Raw genomic sequence first — 20,146 nt, 5'->3', positions numbered from 1 at the left:
CCCCGCCGCAAACGGACTAGGCTGCGCGCGCCCTGCGCTCTGTGGGGGGTCCGGCTGTCTAGCACGTCCTGGGAAGTTGGCTGCACACAGCACTGGGGGTGCATGCCCTTCTCTGGGATTGGGGGTGCATGTCCTACACTTATTTGGGATGCACGGCACTGTGAGTGCATGCCCTGCTCTGGGATTGGGCGTGCGTTTTCTACATTCATTTTAGATGCACAGCACTGGGGATGCACACCTGTTCTGGAGATCTGAGGCACACGGCCCACACTAACCATTTGGGGGTACACACAGTACAGGGGGACATGCCCTGTTCTGGAGATCTGAGGCACACGGCCCACACTAACCATTTGAGGGTACACACAGTACAGTGGGGCATGCCCTGTTCTGGAGATGAGGCACACACCCCACACTAACCATTTGGAGGTACACACAGTACAGGCGGGCATGCCCTGCTCTGGAGATTTGAGGCACAAAGCCCACACTAACCACTTGGGGGTACACACAGCACTGGGGGTGCATGCCCTGCTCTGGGGATTTTGGGGTGCATGTCCCATACTAGAGATTTGAGGGTTACCCAATATTAAGGAACCACATTCCCTTACTGCCTGGGGATGAGGCTTGGCTGTACCAGTGTCAGCACCCCTCCACGCAGTACATGCCAACCCCAAGCAAACAAAAATCGTGAGATTAGGAAGCAGTTGCGGTGCCTTTTCATTTGCTTTCCCATGGCTGGCAATGCATTCAGTGATTCAGTCACGTTCCCACCTTTACAGCCAGGAGGGCTGAACCTCCCCTCATGCCCTTCCCCTGCCTCCAGGAGCTGGGGCTTTAAGAGCCGCCGCACCCAACCGGGCGGACGCGCCACGCACCGAGGTCACTGCACCAGGCGTAGAGGGCCCGGCTGAGCCACTGCCCAAGACCGAGATGGCGCCTATTAGCGTCAGTGAGAACTACCGGGGCCCACGATTGCCCACAATCAAGATGGGGCCTTCAGCACTTCCGGCCAGGCACTTCCGGATAGGCGGTTGCTTGCTGCCCCGCCCCACCCCATCCCCTGCTGTCAATTCCCGGCGTGCTTTGCACGGGGTGGCCGGCGGGGCGGGGCCCAGCCAAAGGACCCAAAATGGCCGACTTTGAGGATCGGGTGTCGGACGAGGAGAAGGTAGGGGCAGGGTTTCTTACCTCTCCCGAGCTTACGGTGTAGCGCCCCCCGCTGTCCCCATCCCCTAGGCGGACAGGGCCTTGGCCCCGCGCTACGGCAGGAGGAGACCCCGAAGCAGCCCCCTGCCCCCATAGCGAGGGAGAAACTTCTCCCACTACCCCCCACGTCCAGGAGAGAGACCCCCTGACACTATTCCGCTACTCCCTCATCCCGCCGGGAGAGACCCCCTCTAATGCCCCCACATCTCTTTCTAGCGAGGGACGAGACACCCCCCCAATACCCCGCTCTGCTGCCCTCCCATAGAGAGGGCACAGACCCCCTACACACAATGTATATCTCCCTGGTGCTCCATAGAGGAGGGGCAAGGACCTATGTGAACTGTTACCCCATAGGGAAGAGAGCCCCCTATTGTATCATCTTTCCTCCAAAAAAGGAAGATAGTCACAGCCCCATGAGAGGGAGAAAATCCCTAATGCTAATTTTGACTCAGTATGGCATGTGCACCCCCCTCCCCATAACTATATCCCCTTCCTGATAGAATTCCCCCTCCCCCTTGCTCATTTCAGAGGAGATAGCACATAGAGGGTGGTAGTACCTCCTTCCCCTTTTGGTGTATCCGGGAGGGGATGGTGGTGTCCTTCTCCACATTTTATTACTTCACAGACATGAGATAGGAATTGCTGTGGGAATAGCACAGTTAATCTGGACTATTTCCAGTTGCCATTAGGAGGAAGACCTAGACAGTCACTAGTAGAGAGCCAAGAGAGGAGCAGTCAGTTCCTTGTGATGATTGTTTCCTTCTAATGTTTTTGTGCAAATGCTCTTTCAAGTATCTTTTTCAGTGACTGTGGAAAAAAAATGTAAAATGTCCATTTTCTTTTTGATGTCTTGTCCTTTTCTAGTAAGTCTCAACTCCTGCACCACCACTGAATGAACCAACCTCAGGTTGGAAGTCAGCTAGCACACAAGTTGGAAGAAGACTTGTGACAAGCCTCATCTCTTATGAAAAGTCATTGGACTATTTAGTGTCAACAGAGCAGACAGGACCTCTCCTACAAAGCAAATACATTGACTACATCTATATTGTCAATCTTAGCTAGTCTAAAACTTTCATTTTGCCTTTATTATCTCTGGGTGACGTTTTTCTAAATCCTCTTCTGATAGCCCCCTATGAAAAGAACACAATGAAAATTCAGAACACTTAAGAAATTACAACCATAATTTAGCTGCATAACCTGAGAGTATATGGCTGTAATCTGGGACATGTTCAGGAACATGAATTTGCCAGCACACTGTGTAGGCAGACAGAGCATGGCCTACTTGCTACTACAGTGTATAAAAAACGCTGTCTTGTTCTCAGTTTTCTTTCCAGATCTGGTCAGTCAGGGTGTGTCAGTTCCTTAATCTGCTTCTGCTAGCAATAGGAGTTCTCATTGATTAAACTTTAGTGTCATATGCAAGAGCTGGCACAAAGAGTAGATACAAGAAAGATGGAATGAGATCACCAGATGATCTCTTCACAAACACTCAGAACAAATTTTTCAGTGTTTTCAACTGCTATTGGGAAGGTTAATTTTTTTAAAACTTTTCTTCATTTCCTCTCCACCACTACCCTCCAATATTCTTTTGAAGTTTTCTGACCAGCTTCAGCTCATAAATGAATCTATGAAGCAGATCCTTATTATGTATTACCCTGGCTTTCCTCTCACTTGGAAGCTAGAATTACCTGCTGAATGTTGATACTAAAAATGGAGACCTACTTTACTTAGCTAAACACTGGTATTTTAAATTCTGTTTTGGTACTTTGCATTATTTATCTTCACATGGCTTTGAGTGCAAGTACTATGTTAGTCTACTTAGTAGTATGGGATAAAATTTGCTTCTGAACAATTCAAAGGCTAATTTCTAACAGCTTTCTCTATTTGCAAACAGCAGTTTTAAGCTAAACACCCAATAAGTGATACCTGGTGTTTGTGGTGATTCTGGTCTTCTGTTTCTGTAGCTTTCTTTAGTCCAGGCCTCTTCTTAAATCAATGAGGTTAGTGATCCTTCACAACAAAAGAAAGGAACAAACCAGGCAAAGGAACATAGAGGCCCCTATCTACAAAAAAATAATAAAAATAAAAAATATTAGGCTCTACTGTGTTTCACAAAGCCCCCACTCAGCTGCTGCCTAACCCTGTAGGCACTTAAATTTTTGTTGGAAAAGTTTTTAAGATGCTTAAGTTTGAGCCTTTTGGCACTTGCACCGCTGTCTCATATCTAAGCCCTAGTGTGATCAGAAACTGAGTCAAGTGTTGCCCTGTCTATTATGCTCACTCGATTGGGCCCTGTAAGCAACCTCAGAGCATGCTGAATTCTACACAAAATGAATGGAGAAGTGATCTCCTCCTTTAATACCTTTAGCCTAGTGGTTAGGGTTTTCAGGTGGGAGGGGGAAACCATGGCTCAGTTATCCCGCCTCTGCCTGATGAGAGAGGATTTGAACCAGGATTTCCCACTTATCAGGTGAGTGTCCTAACTACTGATTTATAGAGTCACTCATGCTGTCTGTGGGTTATTGAATGTTTAATTAGATATACGAAATGGACAGCTTCAACAAGAGAAACTGAGAGAGACTTGTAATCACTTTGCTGACAAATCTAGGGCGTTGTTTGTCTTGCATACACTTTCTCTTTTTAAATGCTTAGCTTTAACTGCTCTGACTTTAAATAAATCAGTGCACATCACTGAGAGACCAAGCAAAATGAATTAATCTAGTTTGTCACATCTATAGGTATCTATTCATTGTCCCTCATAGTCATAGGTAAATGTTGGATAATTGAAGTGTATGCTGCATATTTAAGACTTTTTGAATGTATATTGCTCTGGCTTCTTATGAATTCTTTGTACTGTCACCTTTTTCTGCTTCCATTTAAAAAAAAATAGTGGTCAAGAGACTTCACTACTTGATGCTTTCCCCATTTTAGAAAGAGGAAGTTAGTTTCTGCTAGCACTCTGCAGAGATACCTGAAGTGGTAATGATGAGCCAGGAAGTAGGTCAGTTTTGCAGAAATAGTGTTAGTTTCATACTTCTGCAGATGAACATGCTATCAGTGTGCTGACACCCAAAGGCAAAGAGACTCCAAAGTGACAACAATGCAGAAGCTTGATATAGAGGATTAAATTCTTTACCACATACAAAGCCTGCTTCTTCCATTCCATGGGTAGACATTGCTGTTTTCAGTTGTGTAGAGTAATGATCTCTTCCATGTTTTTTAATTGCTCCAGATCAAAGGGAGGGGAGGGAGAGGATAAAGTTACACTTTATAAAGATGATTACATGTCTTTGCAGTGTGTGTTTTGCTCATGGCTGCTGTTTTAATGGCACTTGTCCTAAATGTAGATTTGTCAATCACTGTCTTATCTATTTAACTTCACCAATCCTACTAAAGTAGGAGAAGTTACTTACGGATTGAAGTGTACATAGGAGTTGTGGTTTATTCAGGGTTTGAGTCCTGGACTTAGTCTTTTCGGAAGCAAACTATTGTAGGTGCAGGGCAGAATTTGGGTCTAAAGTGGGATATAATACCAAAAGAGAGGTGGTTATGTCTTCCTAACTATAATAAGGCCCCACTTTATCAGGGCCTCAAGTATAATGCAGTTGTGCAGCTGCATTAATGACTAGCCACATCATTTATCTAATTACCAAGATGTTGCATAAATATAGGCACTGCATGATTATTTTTAATGGCCTTTTATCCAGCTGCCATTTTAGGAGCTCAGTTGGAAGAGCGACTGTGTCCAGCTGGGGAAGTGGAGTAGGGGGACTATATCCCCTGCTTTGATCCTTCCAGTTTAAATGGATCTTGGCATCAGTTAGATGAAGTTGTGTGTGTACTCTGAGTACAGCAGTTGTAGTATTGCTTTAACATTTCCAGAGTGACATGCCTTATGTTTATGCTTATGCTTGTACTTTCTAAGAGAAGCACACACATCAGCCATGTAGGTTAGGGCTCACAGTAAAGTCTACAGGGCTAACTGGGGAACAGCAATGTCCGTATTTTAGTTACTATCCAGTAATCCTGATCACAGCTGAGGATAGTCGAACGCTTTCTGTTACACATTTTCAGAAGTTATATGGATATTAGATACTCTAACTAGAATGAGAGTTATTTAGCTAGTGGGTTTTTATTAAACAATAGAAAAAACACATTTTAGCAATTCTAAATGTCTGGCACGTTTCAGCAAAAAGCAGAAAGAAACTAAGGGCTTGTCTATACTGGCACTTTACAGCACTGCAACTTTCTTGCTCAGGGGTGCAAAAAAACACCCCCCTGAGTGCAGCAAGTTTCAGCGCTGTAAAGCACCAGTGTAGACAGTGCACCAGCGCTGGGAGCTACGCCCCTCATGGAGGTGGGTTTTTATAAGCTGGTGCCGCAATTACACATTCATGTTAAAGCACAGCCGCAGCAGCATTTTAATGTTGCTAGTGAAGATATGCCCCCAGACTGGAAAGGTGGGCAAACATTCCATCCCACTTCATACCTGTGTTTATGCCTTTTTATTCTTTTGTCAGTTGCACTCAAACTAATGTAAATATTTTGGGCATTAAAAACACCATAATTTTTAAAATAAGTATAAATAATTTTTGCTTTTCAAGTATCTGTGACACTGGCACCTTGCTTAGGCTCAGTCCCGCTAAGAAAGCACCGAGAAAGCATGGCAATGCCTCTCCTGTCAGTGAAGTGTATTAAATCCCTTCAAAGGATGTGGAATTACAAGCTAGACGCCAGAAAAATGTTTTTAAAGGGGGTTGGCCTCTCAACTCTGCTCCTGCAGATTCATTAATTGAATGATTAATTTGATATTTGTACTACTCTGATTTGTTATTCAAAATCGCCTTTACAGGACAAATTTAAAACAATCCTTGCTGTATCAGCTGAAGACAATGAATGTAATGCCTTATCCAGCAAGAAAGTCTTAGCCAGCTTTTGCCATAATTGAAAGCTATGAATAACTGTAAAACTAAGTGGAAAAAAGTGGTATGTTTTATATATAAGCCTCAAAGGGAGCAGTGTAATTGTGTGGCTGAGTCTATTTCCCTCCAGAGTCCTGTCCAGTAACATTACATTCCCTCAGGTACTGTGCAAACCATAAAGCCTAGCTTGGAATTAGGGAACCTGTTGTTTAGACTGAAACAAATTTGCCTTAGTACCAAAGCCACATGAATTCAAATGACACAACACACTAGTATTTAATACATTTTAGAACTCACTGGTAGTTTTGATTTTCCTTTCCCACGTCAGAGTTCAGGAAATCTCAGGTATTACTTACTTCTGACATCAGCCTGCTCAGATCTTTATCATAGTGCTTCTGATTCCAGATGCCTTCATTTTTTCACTACATTGTGAATTTTAATGATAGGCCCACAGACAACTATCAGTGAAATATACAGCTCTGGACAAATGAATTAACAATGTGTCACAGAATGGCACCAAGTCCCTTTATTGACACATGCCAGAAATGGTTCCACATTCTGTGTGGAATTGTTTTCAGTTTTTTCCTTAACCAGAGACTCCAAATGAACAGTAATTCCAGAAGAGAGCGTAATATGGCGTTACTAATGATCAGGGATCTTAGCTTTCCATGATTGGAAAAAAAAAATTATCCAATTAAAAAACCTCACAAAAATCCATGTTTTTCCATGGTTAAAATGAAACATTGAACTAGTTCCCTAGCCACAATATATATAGGTATCAATGTTTTAGTGATGTACAGTAGAACCCAATTTATCCGAGCCTCCATTATCTGGCTTTCTGTATTAACTGAACCACCAGCTGCCCAGGGACTGACCACCCATGTCCCAGCCACCATGGGCTGACCGCAAGAGCTATCAGCGTTGGGCAGCGGGTGGTTCGGTTAATACGGAGAGCTGGATTATGGAGGCCCGGATAAACGGGGTTTTACAGTATACATTTTTATTTTTTCACAAAATGTAAAAACTCAAGATTCATTGTAAAAATGCAAAATCCACATTTTTCCATGGCAAATGGATTGCTAGGATCCCTGATAATGATAAACCATGGTGTCCAATAGTGAATCCCTAGTCAACTCTGTGCAAACTCAGCAACTAATTGATAGGCTTAGATGAGCTTAAATAGAATTTTTCTCCCTTGTTTCCAAACAGGAGGTCTTAGGTCTAAAAGTTTCCTGATCATATTCACTCCATGGTCGTCTTGCACAGGTCATATTGTGTGGATGAAAGATAGAGGCGTACCTATGCAATCAAAGTAGTATACATACACAATATCCTGATTTTTGAAGAGGTATTCAGTGCATGCAGCAGAAATAATGTTGGCTTAGGGTTTGCTGCTTTGTATTCCCAAAGGTTTTGTGGCTGCTTTTATTTAAGTATTTTGAGATGCTTTAGCTCCAGTAAAAAGGTTTAACTGTGGCAACTTTTTTCTAGACTGTGAATCCTGCTCTCTAGATTGCAAGAACAAGAGGGTCCTGATCAGACTGACACAGTAGCTAAACAGGTCAAAAACTTAGAGATAAGTGCCCAGCCTCACTGCTGACTAAATCTCTGATCTTTCCAATGTCTCTGAAAAGCCTTAAGGCCATGGGTTGTATCACTGATCTGCTTAATCGGGCCTAGCTCAGGAAATAATATTTCAGTAGCTAGCTTGAGATTAACTTTGACGTCTGTGAGCTCTTCCCTTTTTTTCCTACACTGTGGACACTTGTTTGCTCTGGAGGACATCCATCACAAAGCAGGCAGTATTGACAGGAGGTGTGCCCCCAGCTCAGGGTGGTGGGATTCACCAGAACTGCACAACAGCCAATGAAATCTGGAGGCTTGTTTCTGAGGCAGGATCTCCCTCTGCTGACATCTCAATTTCATTTTGTAACTTTCCATCACTGTCCACTTTTGCCTTTTGTACGTTTCCATCACTCCCTGCTTTCTCACGTTGTATCTTTACACTTTCTTCCATGAGTTCTTATAACTTCAATTACTTTCCCTTTGAAGCCTGTAAAGCATAACTAATTGTGTTTAAAAAAAGGCAGGATTACATCTTTATGTAAATTTCTAGTCCCATGGTACTTGGTGGGGAGAGGGTATTTGTCTTCCGTCTTGCAAGGGATCTCCTCTCTCAGCTATTACGTGCTGCTTGTTTCCTGGTGGTCAGTGGCATCTCCTCCTACCAGTTATCAGTAGCAATGCAATTACATCACAGGCAACCCTCTGCTCTCTCCGTGTATATTATACCTCTTAGCTACACAGTTATCCGGTAGGCTGTCATCTAGTAGCAGGCCCCTCCCCTCCATCCCTTTCAGGACTTTGGTAACTCACTCTGTACGTAACTGACATATGGACCTCCAGATAGTTCCAAGCCGTGGAACTCAGTGGCATTTTGTTAGGTCACAAGAAGACTGTTAGATTTTTTTAAAAGGGAGAGTGTTGGCTAATTATGTGGGCACTTGTGCAGGCTGAGGAGTTTGGTGTCTAAGGTGATGTTTGTGACCAAAGAGGGTGTTTACAAAGCAAAGTCCACATTTTCAAGTGTTTACAAATTTTGGATGACCATCTTAGGAGTCCTAGAGATTGATTTGTCAGAGGTGTTGAGCAGCTGCAGCTTCCATTGACTTCAGTTAGAATTGTGGGGACTCAAATACTCTAAAAAATCGGGCCCAAAGTCTCAAGTTGGGTCCCCAGAACTGGAAGCACACAAAACTAATGTTAGGCTTAGAAGGATTAGATTTTTATCAGTAAATGTCAGTAATCCTCAATTTCATTTCACGTGCACGCACACACACACACACACAATTTCCATTGATCATCAAAATTTACAGATGGGCAAAGTAAGAAAATGCTATTTGGGAACGTTAGAGTTTGATTTAAGGGTATTTACCGTGTATTTTGGTATGTGATATTGACAGTTTGTATTTTAACTGTTAGAAAGCTTTAACTTTTTGACTTTCAACATCTGTCACTACATCATAATTGCCTAACCCCAGCATAATTTCCTACAATTCTGAAAATCTAAATTTATGACCATCAAAATGAATTCATAAAACCTATAATTTTGTGCAACTGTGAAAATTTACACTGATAAAAATTTTAAAAATACTTAAACATAAACATCAATATTATCCATCCAGATTATTAAAAAAATAAAAATCAGATTCTGTCAAGCTTAACTAAAAGACGCTTTTGAAAATTTGTGCCTAAATCTGTCCATAACTAATAGCACTGTCTATAACTGTAACACTCCGTTCTGCTAGTGACCTATGCTGGTGTAAATATGTTGCAGTTTGTTGGTACCTAAACAAAAAACTTGCACTGTTTATTGAATTTAGTCTAATGACTATTCCGCTTTGCTGCAGGTGCGTATAGCTGCAAAATTCATCACTCATGCACCACCAGGAGAATTTAATGAAGTGTTTAATGGTGAGTAAATAACAGAAAATTAAATAGGTCATAGGATTTTCCAGGTTTCAGCTATTATTAGAAAGAAAATATTTAAGGTACCTCACAAAATATGATTGGCAGAGGGGCTGTACTTTTTAAGGCCCAGATTTTTCAGAAGTGGCTAATGATTTTAAATACTGCCTTATGACATCTTGCAAGAGGCTGAATACACAGCACAATCAGACCCTATTAAAGTGTCCCAACTTAAACACCTCAAAATTGAGGCGCTAAATTCAGCCATTTTTGGAGTCACAGCCTAGGATCCTAGGTTAACTTAAACCTTTTTGTGATCTTTGTTTATATATGCTTGTCACATGGATGTTGTTCTGTTCTGTTTCCTTAGTACCTTTCAGGCTTGATCTGAACTGTTTGAAGCCGTTTATATGAATGCAAAATCCTTTGTCTGGGTGCCATTTCACCTTGCTGCTTTGGTACAGCATTGACTTGATGGTATTGTGATGAATAATAAATTTTCTAAACTGGCTTTTACCAGACAAATGTAAAATCTAATTGTAAATGGATATCATCAGGAACTCTGAAGTTTATGTTATGGAGACATAATAGTAACTAGCTTTCCATTTATGTAATATATTTTGGACACCAGCATCAGAAAACACCACAGGAGCCATTTTCACTGTTCAGCAATGGTATGACTGGAATTTTGTTAGAGCCAGAAGGGTTTTTGGTTTACTGTCATTCTACCATAACTCAAAAGTGGCTAAAGAAATTCTTTAACTTAATAATAAATAATAATAAAAAATAATAATAATAATAAAAGTTGTTTTGAACAGTGACCAAGAAAGAAAATTACAGCCCCAAAGGTACATGTTTCAGAAAACCGTGAATGTATGAAAATGGAGAGTATAATGGAAAATGGTTAATTCTTATTCTACTACTACTAATAATAATCTTATGTAGAGTTTCATCAGTAGATCTCAAAGAACTTTACAAAGCATCATTATCCCCATTTTACAGATGGGGAAACTGAGGCATGGAGGTAGTGGCTTGCCCAAGGTCTCACATCAGACCAATAGAAGAGCCAGGAATAGAATTCAGGTCTCCTGAGTTCCATTCCAGTGATCGATCCGCTATCATGATAGTTACTTGTAATGACAGTAGTATAGCCCCTCTGCCTAGCATGGTTATGCTTTACTAGCCTTTAATCAGAACCATCACACAGACTGCAAGGAGGTAAGAATTTAGTTCCGTTATACAACCACACAGTGTTTAGTAAAATGATTTACAGCCACTGTAATGTTTGTTGAGCCTCTGCTTCCATTTCAGTTTTAGGGTGCAAAGACCAACATTTGATAATCTGTCTGAACTTTCTTTTCTCTAGATGTCCGGTTACTGCTTAACAATGACAATCTTCTCAGGGAAGGGGCAGCACAGTAAGTATTGTTTAAAACAGGTTTCGGAACATTTTAAGGTAGTGTGTAAGCATGTGTTTTTTTCAGTCTAATGACATAATGATGTGAACTGCGATCAGTTGTAGTGTTGGTGGAGGGGGTGATGTAAGTAATTTCCCTCTCCCAAACTAAGCACATGGAAAGGTGGAAGGTCTCCTCCCAAAAGTCTAAGCAGTACTACTTTTGTTATAATAGAATCTAAACACATGAGGAGAGCCAACATATATATATTGTAACCTTTTAGCATCCTAAGGAATGATTCATCTTTGTTCAAACCATCAGAGGACTGGTACCTGTCATGCTGTCTAGAGTGGCTCATGACGGTGAATGCCATCCTCAGGGCGGGCAGATGTCAAGAAGCAGAGATAAGACCCCAGCTAGCTGTATGTTCTATAATTAGCTTTCACCAACCCAGTAACAAGTGTGAACTCCTGAAGCACAAAAACAGTCATACTACGGAATCACAGACAGTCCCCTTGGGCACGCCAGTCTATCTTGTTCCCCAGGCAAGCTGGATGGAGGGCTTGCTACATGTACAGTGCTGCAGCTGTGTCGTTATAGCGCTTTAGTGAAGACGTAGTAGCTGTGTTGATGGGAGAAGCTCTCCTGTCAGCCAGCGTTGTCTACACCAGGGGCTAGGCTGGTATAACTACGTTGCTCAGGGTGTGGATTTTTCACACCCCTGAGTGACGTGGTTACACCGATGGGCGTTTGTAGTGTAACCTGGCCTTAGTGATAGTTGGTTGTTCTATACCAAAGATCTCAAAATATTCATGTTGCTCCCATCACAGGAAACCAGTCATTTACCTCAGGTCAATTCATACCTTCGATATCATACCAAAAAATATCCCCAAGAGTACTGTCTATGAAAGTATTAAACATGGACATTTTCTCTGTACTGGGATTTGTAGTCATTAGTCCCTCAGTGAAAATATAAGTAATAAAGATTGCACAGTTAAAGCTTACCTTTTTTCTTTTCAATTATTAACAGTGCATTTGCCCAGTATAACATGGATCAGTTCACTCCCGTGAAGATAGAGGGGTATGATGATCAGGTAAGACAAAGTTTTGCTGCCTGTCTTTGCAGGTTTTCAGATTGGTATCCATCACTGCACGTATTACGATGTCCTTCCATAACGATCTGGATGGGAAGTTCTGGTTAGGTTGAAAATATGATCTTCTGATCACCTGACATTTTTCTTTGCACTCAGTACTTAGCAAACTTCTCTCCTTACAGAAAAGCCTCAGACTGAATGTTTCCTTGTGACCATCCTCTCTGTTACTAACTAAATGGGACTAATTCCATACTCCTTCCTTGGGCACAAATCCCTGCTAAAGCCAGTGGAAGTCTTGCCTGAGGCAGAGTGAGCAAAGAATGCTTTTCTTTTAGGGCTGTTCAGCAGCTCTCAGATGCTGCATACTCCCAGCTCCCATTGGTTTCAATATCAGGCTCTTAAAACATAGCATTTGTTCTTTTTCCATTTCCATCTATACCAACCCCCTCCTTATCCAATTATTCCAAATATATTGGCTTTCCCATTATATCATTTCAGCCTTTCTGCATTCTCTTCTCCTGTATAAAACCACAAACTAAAGAGCTTCCTGTTTCCCTCCAAAAGATGGTCTGGGGATTTTTTTTGCCCCTTGATGGTTACAGACTGAAGTTTCACAACGGGTATAATTAATTTCCGTTTTTCAGAGGAAGAAAGTGAGCCCTGTTGGAGACTGAAAGCAGGCTTGGCTGCCTCTTGTTTCTGAGCTCAATACTGATACAGGAACTGCATCCCAGTGTCCCCTTGTGCCAGAGGATTCCCGTGGTGCAGGCATGGGAACTGTAGCAGTACTAGGCTGCCGATAGAAGCAGATTTGACAGAAGCCATATAACCTGTGAGAAGGAGGTTTGGCTCTTCTGCTTGGTCTGGCTCCTGAGTTGACTGATCTCCTGGTGGGACAGGGAATGCCCTGTTGTGCTGTTCAAGACCATTCACCCCAGCCTAAACCTGATACATAGTGAAGTAGCCACATCTATTCTTCCTCCTTGATCAGAGGAGGAGTTTCTGCAACATACAGGCTTATGGAAGGAAGAAGAGAGAGGAAAATGATGGAACCCTGAGGTACATCCACCCTTCCTCTAGGATAGAGAAAGAAATGGGGCTTGAGTTATCCTATTATAGTTTTACAGAAGCAGAATAATTGATGTTTGTATTTTCTACAAAGGATCCCAAAAAACGTTGTAAGCTTTCTATACACAGCATCACTGAATGCAGCCATCTTTGGGCTGAATAGCTACAACATAACCACGCTGAGAGGGAAAGTTTGCCCAAGGACCTCACAGCAAACCCCAAATCATTAAGTGAACCATAGAAACGTTAATGTCCTTGCAAAGGAGAGGGCACTTCAGATCATAAGGTTTCATCTGAAACAAATAGCGCCTTGTGGTGAAATCTAGCAAACTTGCACTCAAGAGCCCCAGAAGAGCAAAGTGACATTTAAATCAGCATAAGGAAGCGCTTCAATCTTTCGCTTTATTTTTCAGGTCTTAATTACAGAACACGGCGACCTGGGCAATGGCAGATTTTTGGACCCAAGGAACAAACTTTCCTTTAAATTTGATCATTTAAGGAAAGAAGCAAGTGATCCCCATCCTGAGGACACAGAAGCAGCTCTAAAGCCATGGAGAGATGCCTGTGACAGTGCACTGAGGGCATATGTGAAAGATCACTATCCCAATGGCTTTTGTACTGTTAAGTACCTACCTTATTTCATTGAGGGTTCTTTGCCCCATGTCTGTTAGCCCCATAGGGAGACTTTGTACTATATTTTGAGCTTGCATCTTCATGAGTGTCTGTCTTGTAGGTCCTTATTCCTGTACAGCAAAGACAAGAGGATGCAGAGATTTTGTGTGCGCAGTCATGTCATGTGTAAACCAGTGGCAAAATGTTTCCCTTAATTATCTCAATCACCTGTGGGTAAATATGCACGAATGCACCTTGCAGCCCTCTCCAGTGCTAAGCTGACCAGGAAAGGGAAGTAATGTGGGTGTGCATAGACAAGGTAGCTAATGGTATATGTGCACTGTCTGCTCTCGCCCAGCACTGTGGGATAGCAGGATATTGAAGCTCCATCTAGTGTTCCCAGGATTAGGAATACAAAGCTGGCGGAATACACGCAGCAAGAACTTGGCATTGTAATGCTTATTTTTCATTTCTTTATGAATTCAGGTTTACGGCAAGACTATAGATGGCCAGCAGACAATTATTGCCTGTATTGAGAGTCACCAGTTTCAGCCCAAAAACTTCTGGTAAGAATATTTTCAAGTGTTCGTGCTGTTATGCTTAAACAAAACACATGAGATCTTTTGTAGGAGAGAAGGCAACATGCCACATTTATTGAGAATACAGCAGTTAGCATATGCTTTTCCATCACACACACACACACCATGCACACAGTCCTGCCAGTTGATGTTTATAATTACCAGTCCAGAGTCTGGATCAATCTAGTGGTCAGCCAGATTGGTCGCAGAGGGGAGCCGGGCTCTGTTGGTCGTGATTCGATGCTCCTGGAGTAGTGGCAAGACGAACCCAAAGCCCCATGGCAAAGCACTCTGTTTTTATAGTCCTTTTTCTCCGTTGAAATCTATGGATTTTGCTGTGTCAGTTTATGACTGGTTACTCCTTAATTGGTAAAAGCAGCAGAGAATCCTGTGGCACCTTATAGACTAACAGACGTTTTGGAGCGTGAGCTTTCACCCACTTCGTCAGACGCAAAAGATAACACCTTAATTGGTGTTATCTTTTGATGTTAACATTCCAAAACACCTCCGAGAGGGTCATCCTGTCCTGGATTTGATTTAATCAGTTGTCTTTAGGGGTGCCAGCCTCCACCTCAGGGTCATCAATCTGCCCTTCCTGAATCGTGGATGTGCATTGATAGTTCTTTGGCATCAATAAGTCTCGAAGTGTCTTCGCTCGTCCTTTCTTGACCATCTGGTTAAGAATGGCCTTCACACCTTATCTTTTCCTGATGCGTGCATTCCTCATTCACACAAACAGTCTTTTACAGAGACCTTTGAGAATACAAACAGCAGTTTTTTATATCTTGTGAAAAAGACATTGTAAATTAAACCTTGCTAAATTTTATAACCAAAACAATTCACATTGAGGCCCAGACCTTCAACATTCCTCAAATCTACTTAACATAAGACACAATACAGGATCCTGTCTCTCACTAACTAAGCCTTAAAACAAAGAACTAAAAGGGCCCAATTTGTAATGCATATGGGAAACAGAATCCCATAGTCCCAGAGGGTCAGTCCTTTCTGCTTTTCAAAAAGGGTGGCTGGCAGGAGGAATTCAAATCATACATTAATTCTCATAGTAAATTATAAAATCTTGCTCTTACAGTGCTCCTGCCTTTTCTAGCCCTTTGAGCGTGAGTTCTTCCTTTCTGTGCCTGCTTCTAAGCACTAGGCTGATCCAGAACAGGTCCTCTGCTGCCGGCCTTGCCCACTTCCCGATAGCTTCTGCTTCTGGCCTGCCTTCTGGCAGGCTGGATGAAATTGCTCTGAGGGAGGCCCCTGTGCTGCTCCATGAACCAGCCAGGGAAAGAGGCACTAGTGAAGCCAGAGAGATGTAGCCCTCATTGTTTCGAAGCCCAAGCTGTACTGATGCATCATTGCCTTGAACCGCTCTGCACCACTAGACTGAGGTGCCAGGTGAGGCCTTTGAATGTGGTCACAGGGTGCTGGAAGACGAGCAGAGGCAGCATATTGGGGTCTTTCCCAGTCAGTTTGTGCTTTGGTTCTTTTTAGGAATGGCCGTTGGAGATCAGAGTGGAAATTTACCATCACGCCCCCTGCGGCTCAGGTGGTTGCAGTGCTGAAGATCCAGGTTAGTTACACTGCTCAGCAACAATCACATCAGTTGCATCGCTGCTTCTCAAGGAGTTCTTATGGGTTTGACTCAGAAAAGAAATCCTTAGGGGTCCACAAAGATGTCATTTTAAACTAGGACACTTCATGACTGCTGACTTGTGCATTGGCTGTTTAAAATGCTAAAGAAATGTAAGTTATAAAGAAAGTTATAATAGCTAAAATCTGTCCTGATGGTTTAGTGTTAGTGGATTGTACTACCATGTGCATCCAAGCTCTGCACTTCACTACTGGTCCCTGCTAATCAGGAGTGAGCCTACAAGCTGTCCTGTGAACCCTTTATTGCCTGCTCTCATCCCAGCTGTAATGAGCGTTTACTATATTAGCGTAATATTGATAGGTCCTGGCTGAGAATAAAATCCCTTGGAAAATCCAGCCAGCCTTAATTAGTCTCCACTGCAGGCTGAGAGAACTGTCACAACATTGTTGTGCATTTCTCCTGGTCTATGGAGGTCTGGCTCGGTTGGAGCTTCTAGGTATTACCACAATATAATTATAAACTGGGCTTATTCTTTCTTCATGCAGGTTCATTACTATGAAGATGGCAATGTGCAGCTAGTTAGCCATAAAGACATCCAAGACTCTCTAACGGTTTCAGTGAGTATGGAGAATTTACAACATTTCAGCAGCTCTTTTGTGTTGGTTTATGTCCCCAAGGGCAGCTTTGCTCTCAGATATGACTCCACTCTTGTGTCACTTACTGTAAAGGCTTTTGATCGAATTATAGGCTGACCAGTCAATGCAGCAGCAACACATGCAGTGGCCTGTGGGAAACCCAGCTTCTTACACTGCTTGTAGACTAAAGACTGTAGTGAGAGGCACGCTGCAGGGTGTTAGTTGTATGCGCTTCACGTTTAGAGTAGGGGTCACGTATGCCATGGGGGAAACTAGTCGCCTTCTCTTCCCTGTGGGAGGAAAAGGGAGAATTTGAACCAAAATACAGAGGCATGATTCTGAAAAATCTTGATCCTTGAGCACCAAGGCCAAGCAAATGTAGTTGCAACAAGTGCTTGGGTGTCCGTGCTGAAGAGAAGGTAACAGTCTTGTAATGACAATTAGGTCGGAAGGAAAAGCGGGGCAGTGGTGTCTGTTCACAAGTCTGTTCTGTAACAAGAATGCCCAGTTCTCTTTTGCTCACTAGAGGGCAGCCCTATCTTTCACTTTGTACTGGATAGTGTGTTTAATGTCAACTTCACTTACCTCTGTTCCCTGCTGAGCAGCAGCACAGTTGCTAATGTAGGCCTGAAACTGTCAGCTTTGTCTTTCCCTAATCGCTGATGAGCTAAGTAGTTACAGAACTTCATTCTAGAAGGAAATTCATTTAATAGATTTTTATATTCAGCCTTTTGATTGAACCTGAAAGTAAATTTTGTTCCTCTGACTCCGCAGAATGATGTCCAAACAGCCAAGGAATTTATTAAAATCATAGAACATGCGGAAAATGAGTATCAGGTAAGAGAATTTAGCAGGGATCTCTGTGATTCCATTAGGTTTGTTTATTTCATGAATATTTTAAAAGATACTTTCCTCTATTTACAAACAATCAGAACATGAAAGATTAATGCTCTAGTTTTGTTCCCCCCTTGTCCTTTCTTCTCTACCTTCTTTTTCTAATTTCATAGTCAATCTATCTGATTTTGATTGTAAATTCTTTGGAGCAGAGACAGTAGTTTATCTGTAAGCCACCAGGCACAGTTATGGGGCTATCTAAGTGTTTAAAAACAAATGAAATAAAGTCAGCAGTATGGCAAGTCTCTTTAAAGGATATTAACAAGAAACCAGAGTGGGTCCTGGAAGGTGCAAAGTTACTGATTCCAATTCATGAGACGATCACACTGCGTACAGCTGTTGGCAAGCTCAGCAGAAAGGCCAGGGAGCGGGTGAATCAGGGAGCCTGAACTCTCCTCTCTACCTCCCTGTGACTAAGAGCCTTTGTTAAGGAAAGGTCTGCAGCTTCCCATGCAATGCTGGTTGTATGTGTAAGAAGGGGCCTTTCCAGAAGGCCTTTTGCAAATAAATTCACTTGAGAAGGAGGAGAAGGCAAGAAAGACCCTTTCTCAACATATGCACACTCCCCTGCTAAGTTTGCTTTATCTGTTAGTTGGTAAGTAGCATGCCTGGCTTTAATACTGAGAAATTCTTTTTGAAAGCATCCATCCTCCTGCTGTAGTAGTTCTGCTTAGACAAACACTTTCAATGTGGTTGCTTTTGCAGACGGCAATCAGTGAAAACTATCAGACTATGTCCGACACCACGTTCAAAGCCTTGCGTCGGCAGCTGCCCGTCACTCGCACCAAGATTGACTGGAACAAAATCCTCAGCTACAAGATTGGAAAAGAAATGCAAAATGCTTAAGGCAGAACTGATGAGATTGATGAAATGGTAGCTTACAAAAAACTAAATGCGGTTGTATGCCAAGTAGGTGGTTTCCAAACCAGTGTGGCATTTTGCTAGGGCTTCCAAAGCTAACAAGTTTTCTTGCCCCAAGGCGAACAATTGAACAAATAGCATTGTCTTTGTGGTTTTTGTTCCCTACTGTTGTGGAAAAATTCACTCGCACGTTATTCTTGGTCAGCTACTCAGCCTGAGGCCTGTTTATTGATTACACACCAACACACTGGGGGCAGCAGCTATAGGAACTGCTCCCCCGAAGCAAAACCCATACAGGAGCTTTTAAAGCTTGAAACCACTAACAAATTACACATACTTGAGTAATTACCACCTTATTTGGAATACATTGCAAAATTAATACAGGCCAAGAGTTAGGGTCTTTTCGGTGCTTTTCAGCACCCTTTTGCAACCTTGCCTTGTATGGATGTAATTGAGTTAGGGTCTCTTCGATACTTTCCAGCCTTTTGTTACAATCTTCCTTTTTAAGGGGTGCAATGACACAATGGTCTTCTACGGGGTACAGTTACACAATGGGGGAGGGCATGAGTTCATTTATAATTGCTTCACACAAGCAGTTACTGCATTTTTAAAAACAGTAGACCCATCTTGCAAATTGTTCTTGTTTCAGGGGCTTTCCACCACCTTCCCTCTGGCCCCTCCCTTCTTGTCTTAACCCCTGACCGCTGCTTTCAGGGAGCACAACACTTGGCTTAGCTCAGGTTTTGGCCTAGATCAAGCAAATGAAAGCCTAGCATTAGGGCCAGCTAATTTTTTCCTCCACACTGCCATACAAACTTACTGTTATTGCATTTACTGGTAGGTCATTTGAATTAAACCACATTCATTGTTCGATAATATAGCTCTGTTTGGGAGTCACTGTAATTACTGGTTGGAAAATTTCCTAGCCCTGAAAGCTTTTCTGTAAGTACAGGCAGGTGGTGTTGGGAGTATTTTCCCTGCACCCTTATACAGCACTCCAGGTACTTCAGTAAGTTTGTCAGATCTGGTAACAGCTCAAGCTGCTGCGCTGCAAACTGTAATAAATGCCAGAGAAGACGCATCTCCTACATATGCCTGCTGTTGATCTCCACATAGCAATGGGTCTCTAGGCTTAGATTTTTAATATCTTAAATGAGTTTACATGATCCCTTACAGAAATCTCAAGAAGGCCAGATTTTCTGTGTAAGTAAATTTTTTAAACCCAAAGATTCCATGTTCCCTCTAAGTGAACCTTTTTTTTTTTTTGGCTTTTCTTTTCCCTGGAAGTGTGGTTAATAGACATCTGCATTTTTACAGAACAGCTAATCCAGTTATTTCTCTTTTTTTTTTCCCCCCCCCCACTATTGTTAAATTTGTTAGTATTGTGACTGCTGAGACATTTCGTCTGGTTGGAGATTAAATATTAGAGTTAAAAATGCAAATGTCTAAGGAATAGTAGGTATGTTGTGCTTTAATGCTTTGTGGCAGGTTCCTAGAGTTTGTACCACAGGTGTATGAATGGATGGTGTATTAAATGATAAATAAGTGAGAGAAAAATCACTCGCAATCTTTGTCTCTTTCTGTTGGGGCCAGTTTCTTGTTATACTTGGAACACTGAGATTAATATCTGCTTTTGAAAACTTGTTCTAAATTATTCCATTTTTCATAGAACAGAAAACAGCTGAGTGATTGAGAAGCAGCTTCCCCTGAAAGAGAGAAGTACATTTTCTCTCTCTAAGGCCATGTCTACACTAGCACTTTTGTCAGTATAAACGATGTCACTCATGGGTATGAATAAAACCGCACCCTGAGCAACT

At 42.3% G+C, this 20,146-nt stretch overlaps 1 protein-coding gene across 1 annotated transcript; it reads left to right on the top strand.

Annotated features, from left to right (window-relative positions):
* The first annotated feature begins 1,071 nt into the window (after positions 1-1,071).
* Positions 1,072-19,889, top strand: CAPZA1 (capping actin protein of muscle Z-line subunit alpha 1). The gene is made up of 10 exons (XM_032802471.2): positions 1,072-1,165; positions 9,536-9,599; positions 10,960-11,011; positions 12,021-12,084; positions 13,566-13,772; positions 14,251-14,330; positions 15,840-15,918; positions 16,485-16,556; positions 17,349-17,411; positions 18,174-19,889. Exons 1-10 carry the CDS (start codon positions 1,127-1,129, stop codon positions 18,312-18,314), a joined length of 861 nt encoding a protein of 286 aa, XP_032658362.1. The 5' UTR covers positions 1,072-1,126; the 3' UTR covers positions 18,315-19,889.
* The last annotated feature ends 257 nt before the right edge of the window (positions 19,890-20,146 follow it).

This window comes from Chelonoidis abingdonii, chromosome 4 (assembly GCF_003597395.2).
Source record: "Chelonoidis abingdonii isolate Lonesome George chromosome 4, CheloAbing_2.0, whole genome shotgun sequence".
Taxonomy (NCBI): Eukaryota; Metazoa; Chordata; order Testudines; family Testudinidae; genus Chelonoidis; species Chelonoidis abingdonii.
The sequence above is the reverse complement of the archived record's forward strand: the minus strand, read 5'-3'. Positions and strand labels throughout refer to the sequence as shown.